This window comes from Panicum hallii, chromosome 5, assembly GCF_002211085.1.
Source record: "Panicum hallii strain FIL2 chromosome 5, PHallii_v3.1, whole genome shotgun sequence".
Classification (NCBI taxonomy): Eukaryota; Viridiplantae; Streptophyta; class Magnoliopsida; order Poales; family Poaceae; genus Panicum; species Panicum hallii.
This window is the reverse complement of record NC_038046.1, coordinates 3,069,378-3,089,278: the sequence shown is the minus strand read 5'-3', so window position 1 is coordinate 3,089,278 and position 19,901 is coordinate 3,069,378. Positions and strand designations below refer to the sequence as shown.

The following is a 19,901-nucleotide window of genomic DNA, read 5'->3' as shown; positions in this document are numbered from 1 at the left end:
GTTTTGGATGACTGGTCGTTTTTCGTCTCTGTGATACCGGAAGCCACTGTATTTATCATGATTTCGATATCACGATGCCAAAGGTGATCAACCGCGTTCTGAGTTCTGACTACAGAAAAAAAAAACACGTATGGCCTTCAATTTCCTTCACGAACTAATTTTTTTGCTAGCTTGCTAAGTTAGTTTTGCAAATTCAAGTGTTAAGGTACACAAAATGAATAAAACATGTGTGTAAGCGTTGCAGAGCAAGGAAAAATATATGAGTTTTGAGTATCACAGGAAGATAAGCGCTCCAGTCAATATTAGCATGTAACCATATCACTGGCTTCCCAGAAAAATTCAGCTCATAAAAAACTCTAAAAAATTCAGCTCGTAAAATTTCGAATCTGGAAACCGAGATGATGCTTATTACTGCGAATTGCATATGTACACACATCACGGCGGACAGTGGACACAGCTGTCCCCTCAGACAGATGCCCACAGAAGACGTGTCTGAATCCACAAGATGGACACAACAGAAGCCAGCAGCTCAGCACGGCTACATTATTTTCCAATATGCCCAAGCGAATAATCACCGTAGCATTACAAATTTTCACAATTAAACCACGGATTTGTGGTGGCTCCTCATACTTCTTGGACTTGGAATCTACCTCGCCGCTGTAGCTCATAGAGCATGAGCAGCGCAGCAGAATCCTGTGAGCTCTTCTTATCCGGGCGTCCATCTCCTGTAAGGCTGATGACATCGCCGTTTGGTATGTGCAATGTTATTGTCGAAGCGAATGCAAACCCTTGAGGCGCAACCTTTTGTGAGGAACCACCAGAGGAGGGGCACACGCTGATGTTGTCAAAAAAATATTAGATAGTTATTTACACAAGCTAACAACGAATCCAATGTGAAATAGTGGCACCTTGGTTCGACTTTCACATATTCAAACGTAGGCATTGGCCACTGTAACTTTTTACATGACTCGTACAATGATATACGAGGTCCTCCTTTACTCAACTTAACCTTCACAACAACTGCACAAAATAAGATGCATGATGAATTCTTGTGAACAATTTAAGTGATATGCATAGGTGAGGTCCCAATGAATATAGGATAACAAACAAAGCAAATCAACTAAGACTAGAACACATACATGGTTCATCAAAAACAGAGCAGGGAGTAGTACTTGACATGGTTAGGTCCTTTTGCCTAGGTGGTGCTATATTCTGTGTGCCCATAGCACCAAGCAAGTTCTTGCGATGTTTTGGACTACCAGATTTCTTTTCAGATTGTTCTGTTCTGCTGGCATTCTTTGGAATCACAAGGCCTTTTTCCTGCCAACAAGAAAAAATGTTGAGCTACTGAGTCCCTAAACCAGTCAGATGAAGTACCAAAAGAACGGAGCATAAAGGAAAGGATACCTCCAGATCCCTGAGCAATAAGGAAGCTGCGTGTGCTTTTGCATCTACTTTGTTCTTCCCACGACCTTGCCTCACAAGAAGCAAGTCCTTGAGTTGTAAATTAAGAATTGCCATTATGTTGTCTTCTCGGTTTTCGCACTTAATTCCTAAAAAGTACCCACTCTTGTCACACCACTCATGAAGTTCTCTGAACGGGGGTAACTCCAGATTCTCAGGTGTGACAATTGGGGAAAGAAGAGGTTTGAAAACCCTCCAAACTACATCCAAATCAAATTTGGTGTCTATAAGAATTGCACCTGCAATACTTTCTACAATATCACCTAGAACCTGTGTGAAAGAAGACAAAGTGAAATGTACGTAAGAACAATGTTTCAACTAAGGTTTTAGAAATAGTGTTTCAACAGTATCCTGGGCTAGGCCAAAAATCAGGATTACTGGTTGGCAACCGCCTATCACTCATGTTTCAACATTTCAACAATTCACAATTTCAAACTACATAAAAAGCAAGTAGAACAAGATATTATGAAGCCTAACAGACTGTAAAGGATATTAATAAATAATGCGCCAAAGACTATTAATAAATAATGTGCCAATATGCTACTCCTATATGAAAGCACATGACATTGATGTGGTCAGGAATTTGATCAGTTCGTTATAAACTATCCTAAGCAGACGGACAGAGAGGGATTGGAAACATACTTTTGGACCCCTAGATGATCCACTGGATAAAAGGCTGGATCTGTCCATGGATGAACCTTCCAGACTATTCACATATTCAGTGATTTGGTCTTGGAGAAGCCCAGAAGAATGCTGGAGAAAGTGGTGGAGATTATGCCTTACTGCAACTTGTGCAAAATTTTCATTATTTACTGATGCAGACCGTAAATCTGTCAGCTCCCCCTCATCAGTGTCTTTATGACTAAGGAAAAGGTGCTGTGTTAGTAAAATATCCAAGACTGCATCACCAAGGAACTCCAAGCGCTGGAAGTAAAAGGACCATTAGAAAAATAGAATAAAATCCAAGTAATAATCAAATATGTCAAAGTAGCTAAGTAACGTTCAAGACTATCAACCATACCTGGTAGCAGTATGTTGTTCCTGATACTTGCTGTGATGGGTGGGTGAGAGCCTCTATCAGCAAACCTTTAACTGAAAAAAGATAGCCTAGTTTTGCTTCAAGCATTTCAACTACATCAAGTTTTGGAAGATAATTCCGCACAGAAGCACTCAACATGGCTTTCGCAATCAGGTCTTCCTCAATTTCAATCTCAATCTGCAACCATTTGAGAACAGAAAAGGCTGCTCTTAATCCCCCTCCCACATAATATGCCCCAATTAAAGCCTCGACACAATCAGAGATGGTTTTGGAACATATCCATCTGTGCCCCTTGTCACACGCCTTGCCTATAATTATAGATTTGTCATCAATCCTATGAATATCCTCAGTTACAACCTCAGAGTTTACTGGGCATTCACAAGGACAGGGCCAGATGGACAGCTGTCCAGGTGCACGCCATCTACGAGGATCGAATGCAGCATCACGTATGTAACTCTGTGGATGACATTCCAACAATAACAAAGTTAGCTAAAAATAGTATTAAATCTCATTTTGAAGCAAAATGCAGTGTTTTGTTATATTGCCAATTATGAGATGCAAATTACCTGTATCTTGCGTTCCATACCAAACCTATGAAGTGTTGCATTACATATAATTTCTTGCCTTCTGGACGATAACTGCCCCTCATGCTTATTAGGAAATCTGAGGAAGAGATCGGAACTCACAGCATACTTAAGTGCAGAGTCCCCCAGTAACTCTAAACGCTCCATAGAGAAGTCCTCGCAGCATCTAAGGGTTGTAAGAGCTTCCAGAATCTGAGGAAGTCTAGGGAATTTGATTACAACATTTTAAGGAAATAACAGGACACCATGTACAGAAATAAGGAACATGTATTAAGCACAATCTCATACCAGGAAGCTTGATATATCAGATCCTGTGTATGCAATTTCACTTCTTAGTTGGCTGGCTAGCATTAGTGACTCAATACGATACATCAGAGACGGAAACAAATAGAATACTCTCAAAACATCAGCAGGTAAATCAAGTGGAATCAGCAGCTCTGGAGGCATGTGAACAAGGCTATTGGCCCTATTTTTGTTTTCCACACGGTTGCCTACAAAAAAGCAATAAAGCATAAACAATTTGTATCTTTGTAGGAAATTATCAACTTGGCTACAGGTAAAAAAGAAATAGTACCCATTGAATAGCATAGTTTAATCAAATTGATTATATACCAATCGTAGTCAAAATTAAAATGAACAGAGATGCTTAAAGAAATTTTGCTTCGAAAACAACAACATAACACATTATACTTAGTAGCCATCAGGAGGTAAGGACCTTCATCTCTGATCTTTGATGAAAGAAGGTTGTGAGGATTATGAGTGGGTTTCAACACTAGCAATGGCTGTGAGGGATGATGAAGAAATATGCTGTACCTGCAAATGAAGTTTGTTAGCTAAGCATGGGTTAATTTTGTCTTCTTGAATGAGTATATTAATATGCAAAAGATTTAGCATACTTTTTCACAAAATATTCTGCAAATGTCCGAAATTTTGCTTCTTTCTTATCAGAAGCACCATCAAATGTGCTATTGGCACATAAATCAGCTACATCAAGAGCAGTATACAACTTCCCTGTGTGAAGTGCTAGGACTACCATACTTCTAAGATCATCAACCTTACATGACTTATTGGCCAAATGAATGAGATCTCCGCCATTAATTTCAGGATTAAGTTTATTGATCAGGTTCTGTTGGTCATCCGAATAAATGCTCCTCATAAGTCCAACAGTTGTAGCCGCTACATCAATCACATTCCAGTTAATGGAAACACTTTTATGAGAATCCGAACTAGGATCCACAGGTAAAAGCAAATACATATTTGCATTGTCCCAAAGGAATGTATCATCCTTCTTGAGAATAAACTCCCTTGAGGTTTTGGATGCTTTTGATCCGGTGAACAGTTTTCCAAACAAACCATTAAAGAGAAGTGCTTGAAATAGTTTTGCTTGTTCCATCTAAGAGAAAAGGGAAAGGAATCTTTCAGGTAAGAAGAAATTAATATGAAGCAAGGTAGATAAATGATATATGGACTTGATCAGACCTGTTGAGCATCCAACTCAAGAGGTCCACATGGAGAAACTGAAGCCTTTACCATCTTGTCATGCAAATATAGATCGATATCCAAAGTGGCTGCTTCTTTTGCTATATTTGCATCAATTAACAAGACAAAGTCAGAGTATTTCTGGCCAACTTGATCACAAATAAAATTCAACTTGTAGCCTTGAAGCTTAGTAACACTTCTATCTGAAGCCCAAGAGCCAGACATAGAAAGAACCTTGGTTGTACCATGCAGCTCTTTCCGTTTGGTTGTACCTTTGAGAATGCCCGTTGTTAGCAATAATGATAGTTTCTTTTAGTAAATAAGTAAATATTATAAAATCAGCTCCAGTGTGCACGGCAATTACAAATAAGTAGGTGATAGAAATATCTTTAGGACTTGGCAATCACATACCTAAACCTGCACCGGATGAGCAGATACTAGCTTTGCTCAAATTTTCCAGTGGCGGCTCTTCAGCGGATGGAGAAAGGTGGTCATCAAGTGCTCCCAGCTGATGCAGCCTCTTACATGCATCAAGGCAAGCAAGCTGCTTTGCTTTCTGCATGCTTCTTGCTTTTGGACCTACTAAAAGCTGAAACATGGCACTAGATGGTAATGTTACTGTGCACTCATAACCATCACCATAATGGGTGAACTGAAACGTGGGTCTTGGGGTGTAGTACCTTCAACATGAGCAAGAAAGTCAGAAAATTGGGTTAGAATCCTACACAGGAAAAGAAAAAAACACCAAACAAAAACTTTGTATGGCAGATTTTTTGAATGTATAGCAATGTAAAACAATAAAATTGAAATTTAGTCACCATACTTGTCCTTTGGAAGTTTGTCACAGTACTGGTAGAGAACACTGATGCTGGAATCAGTAGTTATTTTGGCTCCTGTTGTGCTTATATGGTATTCATTTATTTCTTCAGTGGGAAAGAAACTGGGGTGTGAATCCTCGGGCTCTCGGTTTGAAGCAATCTCGGCCATCGATGTCTTACTTCTCATAAGGGCAGATATTAAGTCATTTTGTTTCACATTTCCCCTGCACAGAATAATGACATTATGGCTTCTTGTAATCATTTCATTGTCATGGCAATCATTGTACCATCACAAGTATAAGTAGTCCAGGCAATTATATAGATTAGGGTTTACTGTTCAATCATTAGTATGTACTGAGAGTCCTTCTGTCGGGCTCGTCCTCGTGACTGCACATAGCTGCGGGTAGTCTTTGGCAAATCAAAGCGTATTACACACGAGCAGTCTGGAACATGGATACCCTCTTCTGCAACATCTGTAGTAAATAGTAAGTTGACCTACATTTTATTTCAGGAGGGGAAGAATAAACAATGTCAGATCATGAGAACAATGTTTCAGTTTACTCAAATGTTGACACTCTACCAGATGTTAAATACCTTTCCAGAGCGGAACGAATCGTGTGTGTCTTTTTGCTCTTTAGAAGTCAGAGTCAGTGCATCCACAGAAGAACTCCCACCAGTTAGAAAAGAGATTCTGAAATATGCGAGTCGGCCAATTTTCTTCATAGTACGCTCAATGACTCTGGCAGTAATCTTTCGATCCACAAAAATAAGGCATCGGACATTATCAAAGTCACTGTTAGACATAGGCGTATGCCATGTCAGTGTAACTGCACATTGTTGGAAATGAACAGGTAGAGTTAACAAAAATATCACTTCACCTGAAAGAGAGAAATACTTGGATGAGTTCATGGAGCTTAGGCGAAATATAGCCCCCCTTTGTTGCTTCCACACATCCACTCTCTGAGTTCAAAAGTGCATCAATTCCTGAAACATCAGGGAATCATTACCGATGCATCATACACAATATAGGATGTTGCAATGCTACACCTTAGCAATTAGTACTACATTGAATTAGTTTTATCTAAGTAGTCACAGACGCACCTTGTTGCTGTTGGAGGCGTTTGTCAATTATACGCAACACTTCCTCAAAGAACTTCATATGAATCATTGAGTTTCCAGCAAACAAGCCTGATCCATTTGCATCACTTTGCTGATCGGTGGCCTCACCATCTCCCTTCAGCCAACCCTTTCTGTGACCCCTTTCGATGCAAATTTTAGTAGCCTATACGAGAAAGATTAGCCAAATAAATGCCATGGAGCTCTACAAATAAATGAATGATAAAATAAAAGGAAAAGCCCAAAAAAGATAACAGTCGAGGGAAGAAGAAACAAGGGCAAACATTAATAGCTTAAAACCAATCTAATTAATACCTCACTCGCACAAAGAAGACCAACATCTTCAAGACAATAGCAAATCTTTGCTAAAGAATTAGAGAGACGCTTCTGTAATTCCTTTGTTATTTGATCAGCATCTTTGTATTGGTTGGTCAGCTTACAATGCAATTGTGCTATCAGCACATCGTACTGCGCAGATAAAAAGATTGATTTTAGATGTCAATCTTAAAAACTTTGGTAAGGACTTCAACAACAGATCCAGGAATTAAAGATTATCAAACCTTGGAATACAAAATTCCTAGTTCTGCACTTAAATCTTCAAAAGAAACAGTTTTTGGCTCATAGTATCTGTTCACTTCTTTTGCCAAAGGAACGCAAAGTTCAATCTCTTCTCTATCCACCACAGTGTGTATCTGCAAATAGGAGCATGTTAGTATAAGGGCAAATTGGATACATTTCACCTAAAAAGACAGATCTAAATACGAGCATACAATTAAACAGTTTTCATCTTCGAGCTTGAAAAAAAGAAAAGAAAAGTCCAGAGAAGAGGGGGCGGGGGTACCTTGGAATCTAAAATATTTTCCAGCTCAGAGAGCTGATTTTCACAGTCCAAATCAGAAGAGACGCCTGTACAAATGAGAAAGTAAAATGGCAAAATGTCAGCAAATATTTTAAAAGGGAAGATATGGAATCCATGTTATGGAACAGACAAAATTGCAGTAATATCGACAGTATACGGTGGAAGCACATGCAAAGATTATATCCTTGGAAAGTTCTCTATGAATTTCTAGTTACTTCAATTGATCATTTCAGATTTTATAATGTGACCCAAATGCCATCATTTGTGATTTTTGGTTAATTTTTAATGTATATTTCATCAAGTACGGCCAAGTCTCCACCAACATTATCATCATATTTCTCAACGATGTTATTACATGCCAGCATGATTCAATTCAGTAATTGTCAGCTCAAATTCCATTTCTGACACAAAGTTCATTAGTTTAGCCATTTCAGATGTTAGTTAACAAACCAGGGAATTTTGGGATGTCTGAAACATACAAAGAACACTATACTTTTTATCATCGACACTTGCCTTTCCTTATAACAGGTGATGCTGTCATACCAAACACATTTGGCTTATGCTCAGATCTATGATAGAACTCCTGTTCAAAAGGTAAAGATGATAGAAATTAGTAGACAAAAAGAAAGTGGTCCGTAACTTTGTAATTATAGCAAAAAAGTGGTCTTTCCATAATACCTTCATTATCCTTGTATAAGGGTGGTTACCAGTTGCATGATGGCATTCATCAAATATCATGAGACTAACCATGTCTAAGATCAAGAAAGCTTGGCGTAAAGCATCTAGCAGCACCTGTGGTGTCATGACCACAACCTGCAATTTTTCTAAGTGAATGTCAAGAAAGTAACAGGAGCATCTCTAGTTACAAACCAGGATTCTGCAACTTTGCTGCAGAAATTTACTTTAATGTTTAATCTAGAAACATAATTTTCTATTATCAATTTACCACATTGATTGAAGGTGCCATGGAGGAAGATTGAGCAACCATATCTTAACAAGGGAAAACAATTAAGAGCGAATACGCAACAAAAAAAACTAATGGGTCAAGATCACAGGCAAAGATAAGAAAAGCTTCAATATGCATATAAGTTGCAATAATTATATCATCTGGTAGAGTACTTGTCATGATGTTTCAAACACAAGTCGAGTAAAGGAAGAGGTAACACCTGCTGTCATCAAATCTAATGAACAGAGAGAAGTGCAAAATAGCACTGCCAAAAAATGGTGGTGGTGGTGGGGGAGGGGGGGGGGGGCAAACTTGCCTGATATTTTGCAAGTTGCTCTTGCCAGCTGTGAGCCTTCCATTGATCAACACCCTTCGCACCATGATAGTGCTCCACCTCAAAATCAGTGTAGCTCTTAATCACCTCACATTGCTGTTACACAAAATATCAGCGCAAATTGTTTCATTTCAGTTAGAACCATCAGCGGACAGCCTGTGGTACCACCTGTGTGACGAGTTGAACTGTTGGCGCAAGGAATATGATGAGCTTTCGGTCATTATTTGTTTTGCTGATCATCCCAAAATGCTTGATGAGCATGACAGCAATCATTGTTTTCCCAGCTCCTGTGTCAAGCATCGCAATTGTGTTCTGATGCGTTGCAACCTCATAAAGATCAAGCTGGTACCTGACCAATTTCAACATCACAAACACAATCACCATATGATACTCTATTCTCCTGAATGTAAGTAAATAATAGCGTAATTGCTTGGACAAATTTGCAAACCTTCTGGGGGTGAAATCCTGACACTCATTTTTCTGCCGTTTATGCATGCCTGCTTCACCTTCTTGAAGGAATGATTTGGATGGCCTCTTCAAAGGATTCATGTCTACTGCCCATGCAACAATCAACAGAAATCCATCACTTATAAGCCTCAGCACCAAATGCATCAGGGTTAACATCCATAAAGTAATAACAGGAAAAGGTCGGCATCAGAGGAGGAAAGGGGGGGAGGCGCTTAGCCCCCAAACCCTCCCAAAAACCTCCAGTGATGCAGAGACCCCGAAGGCACGGCCCCAACAAAACACGCGCGCCGCGCGCTATTAGTGGTTCCAGAAGCTTCTGGAAACCCCCCATAAGCCCCGTTCCAAGCACCACAGCATCCAGAACCGTTGGCAAAACGCTCCAGTTCACCCGCATTAACGCGATCGAAGCAGTACCCGCTGGAATCGAGCGTGCATTGCCAGCCTAATCACTCCATAATCACCATGGCCCAATCGCCGGAACACCGGGGGCAACAGCAGACGCAAAACCCCGAAAAAAACACAGGAAAAAAGGGTGGTTACCATACCATCGTCGGCGACGGTTGCCTCCGCCGCGGAATCGGAGGCGCCCATCGCGTCGCCGCCGCCGCCGCCCAGCGCTGCCCCTTCCACGTCGCCCATGAGGGAGGGGATCGTCCCGATCGATCGGCACGGGCTACTTACTGCTCGAGGTCGAGGACACGCCTGAAGCGGGGGAGGCTACTCGCCCGCTCCTTGGGAGTCAGGACGGCGGGGTGGGGTAAAAGGGAGGAAAAGGAAAAGAAATTTACTCAGGCTGTCAACGAGCCGAGCTCGTCCAGGGCTCCATTTGTGGTCTCCATGGCTAGTGCTTGCCTAATTTAGTTTAGTTGCCTTTCGTGCTAGCTGGGCCGCTAAACACATCCGTAAATGCTCTAGGACGAGAGGGGAACAGAATCAGCTGACGTAGACGGAATCCAATCGAGTAGCCCAAGCTCGGCTCTTGAGTTGGCCCCGAGTCAAGCCATAGACGAGCCGAACTCGAGTGGCTCACGAGCCTCGAGCGGTCGAGCCGCCATAGGCAAGGTGGATAACGCACATGGTGCGCATGGACACGAGCTGGGACGAGTCACTGACAGTGGCACAGTGCACGGGCCCGCCTTGGGACCTGGAAAAGGTAACAGAGGGTGGGTAGTTTCTTTCTCGGGCGCGTAACGCGTTGGTGGGCGTGGATTTCGCTGCCTGCCTTTCCCGGGAACGGATGGTTCACGGGCGCGGGCACTTCTACGCGTTGGTTTCACTGACAGTAGGGCCACATAACTATTTACCCCGCGTGTCAGCTACGGATGGCGAGGCCGACGTCCGGTTCGTTGGGCTGGCTTAGGCTGACGTGACTGTTAGTTGTTTCGTAATCCCTGTTTGGCGCCGCTTGTAGGGCAGGTTCTGGACAATTTTAAGCCGTGGGGTGGCCAAACGGTCCGTTTCCGGCCCAGCTTCCGCGAGCAGCACTGTGGACGGCCCTTCTATCCGCGCTTCCTCCCACAGCCGGACCCGAGCAGCTTATCGCGCTTATCCTCCACCCGTGTCTTCCCCAATCCCCAATCCTCCCGTGCCACCCCCTGCGCCGCCCCCCGCGCCGACCGGCGCCGCCCCCGCCGGCGCCCCCCGCGCCGCCCCGCGACGCCCCAGCGCCGCCCCCCGCCGGCCCCCGCGACGCCGCCCCCCGCCGGCCCCCGTGACGCCCCAGCGCCGGCCCCCGCGGCGCCGCCCAGCGTCGCCCCCCGCCGCGGTAAGAATTCCTTACAAATGGCACTGGAACGGAGTGTCGTGCTGCAGTTTGCGTGAATGTGCGACGAGGAAGAGAGCAGGTTTCCTTTCGTGTTTCATCTAGCTTGGAATCATTAGTTTTTCAAAATTTCGATCCAACTCATCAAAACCGACGAAATTCATCACATATTCAACCGAAAATCACTGTAAGCTTTTTTTCTTACTTGATTCTCTTGGTGAGTTTTAGCGAGTTTGAACTTTGAACACTTCAAGAATTTACCCTTCAGTGCACACATATGCTAGACTATTGTTCCAATTCAACACAAACACTTGGAAGGCACCATTCAGTTCCCAGAACCTGAAAACAACTGCCTCCAATAGTCCAATTACACCACAGACCACTGCCAAATAATTCAGGCACCATAGAACGCAAGGCCAAACGCATAAACTTCCATATCTATTCCATCATCTACTACCTGTATAAATTTTGCAGCACAAGGTGTGCACTAGCAAGTACAAACAATTATATACATCTGTATAATATTACAAGTTCAGGAAGGTTCATCTGCTTATTACATACAGCTACGCGGGCAAATTAGAACAGCATCATGCACTGGAACATAAGGGTGAGGGTTTAGAGTGGGAAGATAGTATCGCCATCCTCGTTATTGTCAAAGTAATTGAATGGAGCATCCCCTTGGTAGCGGAAGTCCGGGCCAATGTAGCACTTCATCTCATGAAACAGGTTCAGGTTGTCGACCAACTTATGGAATACATTGCAACCACAGCACTGCACCAATACATTGTTGGAAGCTAATATGTGAGAAATCTAGATTCTGAAATGGCAAGTAATTCAAGTGAATCAAATGGTTGTTTGTGATTTTGATATGAGGTTCACATTTGTGGTAGTGGGATGGCCTGGGTCCGCTCATGATACTCGCATATGGAGGGACACTGTGTTCAATAAATACAAAAATAATTTTCCACATCCTCCCGACGGGAAGTACTATCTTGTTGACTCAGGTTACCCAAATAGAAAGGGCTATCTAGCACCTTATAAAGGTCAAAGGTACCACATCACAGAATTTCAAAATGCTGGCCAACCAATTGGGTTGAAGTAGTTGTTCAACCATGCTCACTCATCGCTTAGAAATGTTATTGAGCGTTCATTTGGGGTGCTCAAAATGAAATGGCGCATTCTTTTAAAAATGTCAAGCTACCCAATGGAGAAGCAATCAAAGATTATAATTGCTTGCATGGCGTTGCACAACTTTATTAGAGATAGCAATTTGAGTGATAATGACTTTGATACACTTGCATCTGATGAGACATATGTTGATGGGGATGCGGGAACTAGTACTAGTAATGTTGGTGATGAGCAAGATATGGGAGATGTACGAGATGCTATTGCGCAAGCATTGACTGGAGGATATTCATAATGTAATTTGCGCAAAAAAATGATGTAATGACACTCTATTATCTAATTTATAATTATGTTATCTATTTTATAATTAAGTTATCATTATCTTATTTAAGAGTAATTTATGATTAATTGTTTGATATATTTATGTTCTTAATAATTCTATTGTTATTCTGTTATAAAAATAAATAAATATATATCTGTACATAAGAAATACATGTATTCAGTAAACAGCAAGGTTATTTCAGTCATTTCTCACTTCATACAGGATTTCAGCCCATTCAATAAGCAGTCTGCCAAAGAGATAACTTCTGTGACCAGCTACTTCTTTAACAAGCTGCTTCTCAGGCCAGCTAGCCACCAGCTGGCTTCAGAATAAATTTCAGCTGTGCCAAACAGGCCCTTCATCATGCACCACTGGCTTATCGTGCTTTTGCCCTGGCCTGTTTTTCCGTTACGGGTTAGTAACTTGCTAATTTGGAATACTCACAAAGTTTTAACCATCCCGGATTTTTTTTTCCTTTCCTTCTCTTCATTTTTAAACTCTACTAGGATATTTTATCTGATCTTTTCCTTGTACTGTCTAGCATCCCGGATTTTCTGGTAAGTTTCAACCATCCCAAAGGTTTTTTTTTTCTAACAACGATATTTCAGCACAAACTTCAATTTGTGCAAAAATTCGTTGACAAGCATAAATCATAGATATTTGTCCTTTAACATATAATTTTAATGTACCAAGCTTGGCACATAACTTATTGATTTTTAGTGTGTAGTTGTTGATTAAAACATTCCTTAGTTTCTTCCTCTGTTATACTAAGCCTTTGTCCTAATCTATGGGGCTGCCTCGTCAACACTGAGTTTCACACGAAGTTTTAATTTACCATGTTTAAGCTTGCCAAAGGTTAAAAACATTAAAGGAAAGACTTTCAAGTAATTAACTTCCATAAACTAAAACAAAATCAAAATGAGCTTTCAAGAAAAAAACTTGAAAACATGGCATAAGTTGAAATCTTTTATTTACCACAAATCGATCCGTCTACCAATATCTCGTCTCACTGCTATACTATGAATCCTTGCCACCCTCGTATAGTCCTCACACCTTTGATCCCTTCCACAAGCCCTACAGACTAGCAGGGCGGAGCTACCTTGTGCCGTCAGAGTTGCCGGACTCCGATAGATTTTACAAAACTCAATATAAAATATTATTCACTACTGTATTTGACTCCATTGTGCTAATAGAGCCGACCTCGGTGATTTGATTGGCTGGCTTCGTCCCTGCAGACTAGCACATTAGATGCAATCAAATGTTGGATTCAGATAGATTTTTTCTTAAAAGAATAAAGGGTAGAAGTACTACCATGTCATTTAAGGAGAAGAAGTATGCCAGTTCTTATTTAGATAGATTTAAGCATGACTACGTGAGCCCACCCGATACAGGAGCCCATGGTCAACGTTGAAGTTCAAACCCCCGCCCGATGGTCGGATTTTGTCGAGCCTCGGCTCAAATACATTGAAGCTCAAGACTTGCTAGATAATCATGTAGGGTTGCTCTTCCTCAAAAAGAGAAGATCATACGGCCGGGGTGCAAAATCAAGCCGTTTTTCTAAGGAAACAAAATCAAGCCGTAACAGCACCGCACGTAAGTCCGTAAGTCCGTGACGTGTTCCACGTCACCAACATCCAAGCAAGGACAGCTGTCAGATGGGCTGGCGACCATTGTCTCATCATCAAGCTCCATCTGCAGCTATCTAGCTTCGTTATGATATCCTGCCGTTTCGCGGCAAATCACCACCCCTCGGAATGACCGAGGAACGATACAAGACGCCGCCGCCCGGCCCCGGCCGGCCGCGGCATCCGTTGACGCGCTCTCGCCACCGCCCTCCTCTTCATCTCCGCAACTAAAGCCCCCCGGAACTCGCATCCAAACCTTCGCGAAAACATCTCGAAACACCCAGCGAGCTAACCGGCCGCGGTGTCCCAGCGAGGAAGAGCGAGAGCACGTGCGTTCCTCAGGCGAGTTCAATTCTTGATCACGGGCGCGCGCAGCTGCCATGGAGGTGGACGGGGCGCCGGACCTGACCGACTTCATGAACGACTGGTTCTTCGGCACGGTCGGCGCGCGGCACAGCGGCGGCGGGTACGACCTGACCGGCGAGAGCAGCAAGAGGCCAGCATCGCCAGCGGGGAAGAATAAGCAGGGGAAGAGCGGCGGCGGGAGCGCCAGCAAGCAAACGCAGGATTGGTTGGAGGAGGCGAAGAGGATGGTCGGGGCCGGATCGCCGGGGCGGATGGGCTCGCCGTCCAGGCAGGTGCCACGGTTCGCCGGCGGGTCCGGGGCGGAGCCCTCGCCGACGCTCGACCGCCGGGACCCGATGTCGCGGTCTGCGAGAAGGTAAAATCACGCGCGCTCACGTAGCCACACGTACGTGATGACTGTTGGTTCGACACGCTCACATGCATACATATGGGATGAAATTAGGCACATCGCACTTTTTTTTTAGAAAAGAAACCCGATGAGGATGTGCCAATTCCATTGCATAGAGAAGAATGCACGCCCATAGTTTGTTTTCTTTTCAGATGAATGCACAATAATTTGTTGTTCATGTAGACAAAGCCAAGTGCCTAATGTTCTGTTCTAGGAATATTTTTCTGTGCCACAATATTCTCTTAAAATCCCCTCAACGGCCAAAAATTTGCAATTTTGGGCTCAGCAACTTCTTTTTTCGGAACAACAATACTCCGTAACAGCAATTTCACTGTAAAAATTTGGGCTCCCATCTTTTAACAGGCCGAAAATCCTACCCTTTATACCCAACGAGCCCAATAGGCAATAAATCCTCGTTTGCGGCCCAACAGCAATTTCACTGTAAAATTTTGCCGCCCATGGCGCCGGCGGCATAGCCCGCGAACAGCTAACCGAATCTTCCTCCTCCGGCGTGCAGGCACTGGCAGCCGGGCGGCATCGGCGACGAGATCCTGCAGCGCGCGTCCATCTCGTCCCCTCCGCGCTCCGATCCCTTCACCTCCTCTGCGCCGCCCTCCCCGTCCCCCTCCCTGCCCCCAAACCCGCAGTCGTCACGACGCAAGTCCCGCTTCCGCGACGGCCCTACCCCCGACTCCCCCCACCGGCGCACCACCTCCACATCCACCTCGCCCACCTCCGCGGCGCACTCTCGCCACCGCCGCCACGCCTCCGCATCTTCCGCACCAGCATTCGCCGCCGATGGGTTCGACGACGGTGTCGCCCGCCTCAACTCCTTCCTCCGCCGCCAGCGCGCCGTGATCGACGATCTAGCCGCAGGGGACCGCCCCGCGTCCAGGCCCACCAAACTCGTGCTCTCCGACGCCTCCAAAAGTAAGATCCTTCTGGACTTCTGGTCCCATGGGAAAATCCGGCCCCATGTTTGGAATTCGAACTGAATCTGTGGCTCTGTGCAGTGTGGACAATTATTGGATTTTTCGTTTTGAACTTTGGTAGGTGCGAGCTCGATTGTGGCGGCGATATGCTACGCGTGGATGCTGTCGAGCAAGGCGGATGGCCAGGCAGCGGTGCCGGTGGTGAACATGCGCCGGAGCAGGATGGCGAGGTGCAGGCAGGCGGCTTGGCTCCTCTACCACGTCGGGATCGACACCTCAGCGCTGCTCTTTGCCGATGAGGTACGTCATGTGTATATACACTGTGCTTCTTTGAGACATGAATGGCGATGGCTGGCATACGGTGTGGTGGAGCTAGCTTCAGACAAATTCGACAACTGTGAACTGTCTAGGTCCCGGAGTTATTGAGCGTTTATTTGAGGCAGAGGCGACAGGGATGGGGTATATACAGCAACACATTTCAATCGTGTCATGTGGGTGTCCTCAATTTTGATTGGCACCATGTGGTTGTCATTTGAGTGACCATGCTTTCAGAAGTCCGCATTTTTCCTTGGAGCATAATAGACTTATTTGCACATAGAAAGGGGAATGCAACGAGTTAGTGAGGGGCAATATAAAATTGATACATTTAATGTATGCATAAGAGACCAGGAACAGTTAAGAAGAACAGTGTGTAGCAGCACAAGCAGTTAACTCTTTATCTATCTGCTCGTTAACTTCCAACTGCCTTTTTTACTCTGTGGGCATGCAACATGTATCCTTTTCGCTGTTTGAAAGGAATAATCAAGCTGTAAACAAATACTGTGGGAACCATCATGTATATGACTCTGACTTTGAGAATCTTAATTAGGTTGATATGGATGGACTAATAATGGGCCAGCGAGTTAGCTTGCTTGTGGTGGGGCAAGATGTTCTGAAATCAAAAACTGAGGTAATAATGCATACTTGTACTTTTCAAGTGTCTGCAGAGGTTAATGTATATGATATCAGCATTTACTTCATAAGCATGCTTGATTTTGTCTCCTAGGTGAGCTCGGTTTGTACAATCTTGACCAATACCTATTGTGAAGATGCTTATAGCCTACTTCAGAGTTTGGACATAAAGAAACTTCTGGTTAGTGCATTTTCAACATGTAGTATCCTGTGTAAATTACTGGCATCTCCTGATTATATCTTTTGAAGGAACTCTCCTGATTATACTTTATGGGTTTCCCATCAGCTTGCAGGTATCCTATTAGATACGAGCAACCTTTCCAAGAAGTGCTCAAACAGAGATTCAGATGCTGTTCAATTGCTTTTGTTCGGTACATCTGAGCATATGAGGCACGAATTGTTTCAGCAATGTAATGTATATTTTACTTAGACATTGACCTACCGTATAAAATCAAAAAAATTGAACAATCAGACGGTAATAGCTGTTGTTAACTTCTACCTTGCATTTTGACTAGTGATGCTTGATCACAACGATCACTCTTTTGTTGAGTACCTGAAGAACACCTATAGAAGTTCAACCACAGATGGTGAGTACTAAAAATATTAACTTTACACTTATCACCATACTGTATTTTCACCTCGAAGACAAATTTGCAATTTGTGTCCATTCTTTTTATATCGATCCAGCAGTCATATGTTACAGCTGATGCTGTGAAAACAAATATTTTTTGAATAAAACTACGGCAGCCCTTAGGCTGCCTGAACTTTATTGCTTATTAGTAACTCAGGTACCATCTCATACAACTGTAATAACTCAACTGAAATTTCCGAATAACTTATTTTGTATTTTCAAGTGCCTTGTTCATCTGTTTTGTTTTTACCATGATGGTCTGTTATGATTTTATTCTTTTCTTTATTAGATAATGATGAAAGTCCTCCAGAGCAAAAACGATCTACTTCAGCATCAGGATCATCCCAAGATGCTAAGAAGTCAAATTCAAGTAATTTTTTTGGTACCTCCATTACAATTCGATAATTGCTTGGTTAACCTTGACAAGGTGTAGAAACAAGAAATTAATTGCATCCAGAAATTGGCTCCATCTAGAGTTCCTTTGGGATTGTTTTTGTTTTCTTGAACAGAAATTTTTTTTTGACTGTTTTCTTATAAACTTATATCAATTTTAAGCTCTGAACATCGTGTTAATTGCTCTTTCCGTATCGGCCTTGCTACTAGCTAAGCAAGTATGTAAAGTTGATCATATAGCAATGCAATTTTGATATGATATAGATTCTCTAATTTGGTTATGGTTATTTCCATTACAGATAACCAAAGGACAACACGTGGAAGTGGCGGAAAGGCTGCAGATGAAGCTTCTCGCGGGAAAAACAACTTTTTGGCGAAATGGTTTGGTTTTGGCCGAAAGTAACCTTTTGTCATTTACATAGTTTGACCGGTCATTTGACTGGTATGTCATGAATTTGAGAAGTATCATTGTTTCTAGAAAGTACCATGTGAGAACTCTCCCCAGATTGTGTTCATGTGAAACTCCTATCGCATTCTTTGTAACTATTTTAAACTGGCCATTTGGTCAGATAAATTTACATTCCCATATTTACATATTTTGACCTCTGTTGTCGAAGCACTTCTATAGGACTAGGAAGTGAGCCTAGCTTAACTGGTTGGGGTGGTAGCGTGGTTGTGCATCCAAAATTCCAAACTGACCAGGTTCAAATTCTCTTCATTCGAATTTGGGTGCCTATTTTCGTCTTAATGAAAAAACACATAATTCCGCCTAGGTTGGGTCTCGTCGGAGCACATCATGATCTGTTTTAGGCTGGAATTCTTCGAAAATCTAGGAGGTTTTTCAGATTTTGCTCTTTCCTAAACTATAATCTGGTTATCAACTTTGGCAAAAAAATGAATATCAGAAAACCATTTTGCTTATATCTACTCGAATTGTTCATCAAGCTGGTGTTTTTTCCTCCTGAACATTATATGGAATTTAGTAATGGGGAAAATTCATGGTAATCCCCCTAAACTATTTTTTGTTTGTACAATCAAGCCCTAAATTTTTACTTTGTCAAATTGAGCACTTCTGGTCAAATCAAGCATCTTAAGTAGGATCCAGTTTATTAATACCTCTTCAGCTTGATTTTGATCAATTCTGATCCTTCTTTAACTAATTCATCTATATGGTTACATTAATTTCAGCAGATGAACTGTGCAACTTGGCTACTAATAATTGTTTCTGTGAGTTATTTTATTCGTAAATGTTTTGTTAAAAATAAGCTGGCCTGGTGTGTCTGAAATCTTAAGAATTTTGAGCACCAATGTTAAATGATCCAGATGAAAATGAGATGATTACTTCAACCCATGTGCTGTAGGTGTTGCTTGAGATCCTGCAGGGCCCGCTCGGCTTCCTCTGTCCAGTGAAACTTATCTTGACGCTTTAAGAGTCTGAAAAAAGGTAGTCCTCTCTCCCCGAGCCGGGAGATGAATCTGTTGAGAGCTGCCATGCACCTTGTAAGTTTCTGCACATCTTTGATTGTGGCAGGTGCCTCCATATCAGTGATGGCGGTAATCTTTTCAGGGTTGGCCTCGATGCCCCGGTTACTGACTATGAACCCGAGCAATTTGCCTGATGGAACACCGAAAACGCACTTGGTCGGATTGAGCTTCCATCGGTACTTCCTTAGGCTGGCGAAAGTTTCCTCCAGATCCGCGATCAGGCCCTCGGGACTTCTGGTCTTCACGACCACGTCGTCCACGTAGGCCTCCACGTTCCGGTGTAACTGATCAGCGAAACACATCTGAATTGCGCGCTGATAGGTAGCGCCTGCGTTCTTCAACCCGAAGGACATGGTTTTATATGCATAAGTTCCAAACAGGATGATAAACGCGGTCTTGATCTGATCTTCTTCCCTGAGTGCGATCTAATGGTACCCTGAATAACAATCAAGGAAACATAACAGTACGCAACCTGCGGTTGAGTCGACTACCTGATCGATGCGAGGGAGCCCAAAGTGATCCTTCGGGCAATGCTTGTTGAGATCGGTATAATCGACACACATTCTCCATTCTTTATTCTTTTTCAATACAAGAACGGGGTTAGCTACCCACTCTGGGTGGATTACTTCTTTAATGAATCCAGCCGCGAGGAGTTTAGCTATTTCCCGTTTGATAGCCTCCCGTTTATCAGGGGCAAAACGACGAAGTCGTTGCTTCTTTGGTACAGCTTGTGGATACACATTAAGACTATGCTCGATCAGCTCCTTGGGCACCCCTGGCATATCCGATGGTTTCCATGCGAATATGTCTCGGT

The 19,901-nt window shown here is 43.1% G+C and overlaps 2 protein-coding genes across 4 annotated transcripts; one reads left to right on the top strand and one right to left on the bottom strand.

The window, feature by feature from the left end:
- Positions 1-376: 376 nt before the first annotated feature.
- On the bottom strand, positions 377-9,979 carry LOC112893843 (endoribonuclease Dicer homolog 3a-like). 3 transcript variants are annotated; one of them, XM_025961349.1, is made up of 26 exons: positions 9,653-9,968; positions 9,088-9,193; positions 8,808-8,988; positions 8,622-8,735; positions 8,038-8,172; positions 7,873-7,942; positions 7,342-7,406; positions 7,061-7,192; positions 6,816-6,968; positions 6,486-6,666; positions 6,263-6,368; positions 5,979-6,177; positions 5,719-5,879; positions 5,390-5,608; positions 4,978-5,246; positions 4,567-4,838; positions 3,984-4,480; positions 3,803-3,900; positions 3,376-3,578; positions 3,070-3,279; positions 2,486-2,959; positions 2,107-2,388; positions 1,408-1,734; positions 1,140-1,320; positions 909-1,020; positions 377-835 (listed from the first exon to the last, which is right to left on the bottom strand). In XM_025961349.1, exons 1-26 carry the CDS (start codon positions 9,744-9,746, stop codon positions 625-627), a joined length of 5,052 nt encoding a protein of 1,683 aa, XP_025817134.1. In that variant the 5' UTR covers positions 9,747-9,968; the 3' UTR covers positions 377-624. The 3 variants fall into 3 exon arrangements, with proteins under 3 accessions (XP_025817134.1, XP_025817135.1, XP_025817136.1); XM_025961350.1 differs by having other exon boundaries at positions 9,088-9,190; XM_025961351.1 differs by lacking the exons at positions 377-835; positions 909-1,020; positions 1,140-1,320; positions 1,408-1,734 and having other exon boundaries at positions 2,107-2,326; positions 9,653-9,979.
- Positions 9,980-14,060: 4,081 nt separating this feature from the next.
- Positions 14,061-18,157, top strand: LOC112895080. Its single transcript, XM_025962952.1, has 9 exons — positions 14,061-14,662; positions 15,213-15,625; positions 15,749-15,927; positions 16,496-16,576; positions 16,673-16,759; positions 16,865-16,988; positions 17,094-17,165; positions 17,499-17,579; positions 17,902-18,157. Exons 1-9 carry the CDS (start codon positions 14,322-14,324, stop codon positions 18,003-18,005), a joined length of 1,482 nt encoding a protein of 493 aa, XP_025818737.1. The 5' UTR covers positions 14,061-14,321; the 3' UTR covers positions 18,006-18,157.
- Positions 18,158-19,901: the final 1,744 nt, after the last annotated feature.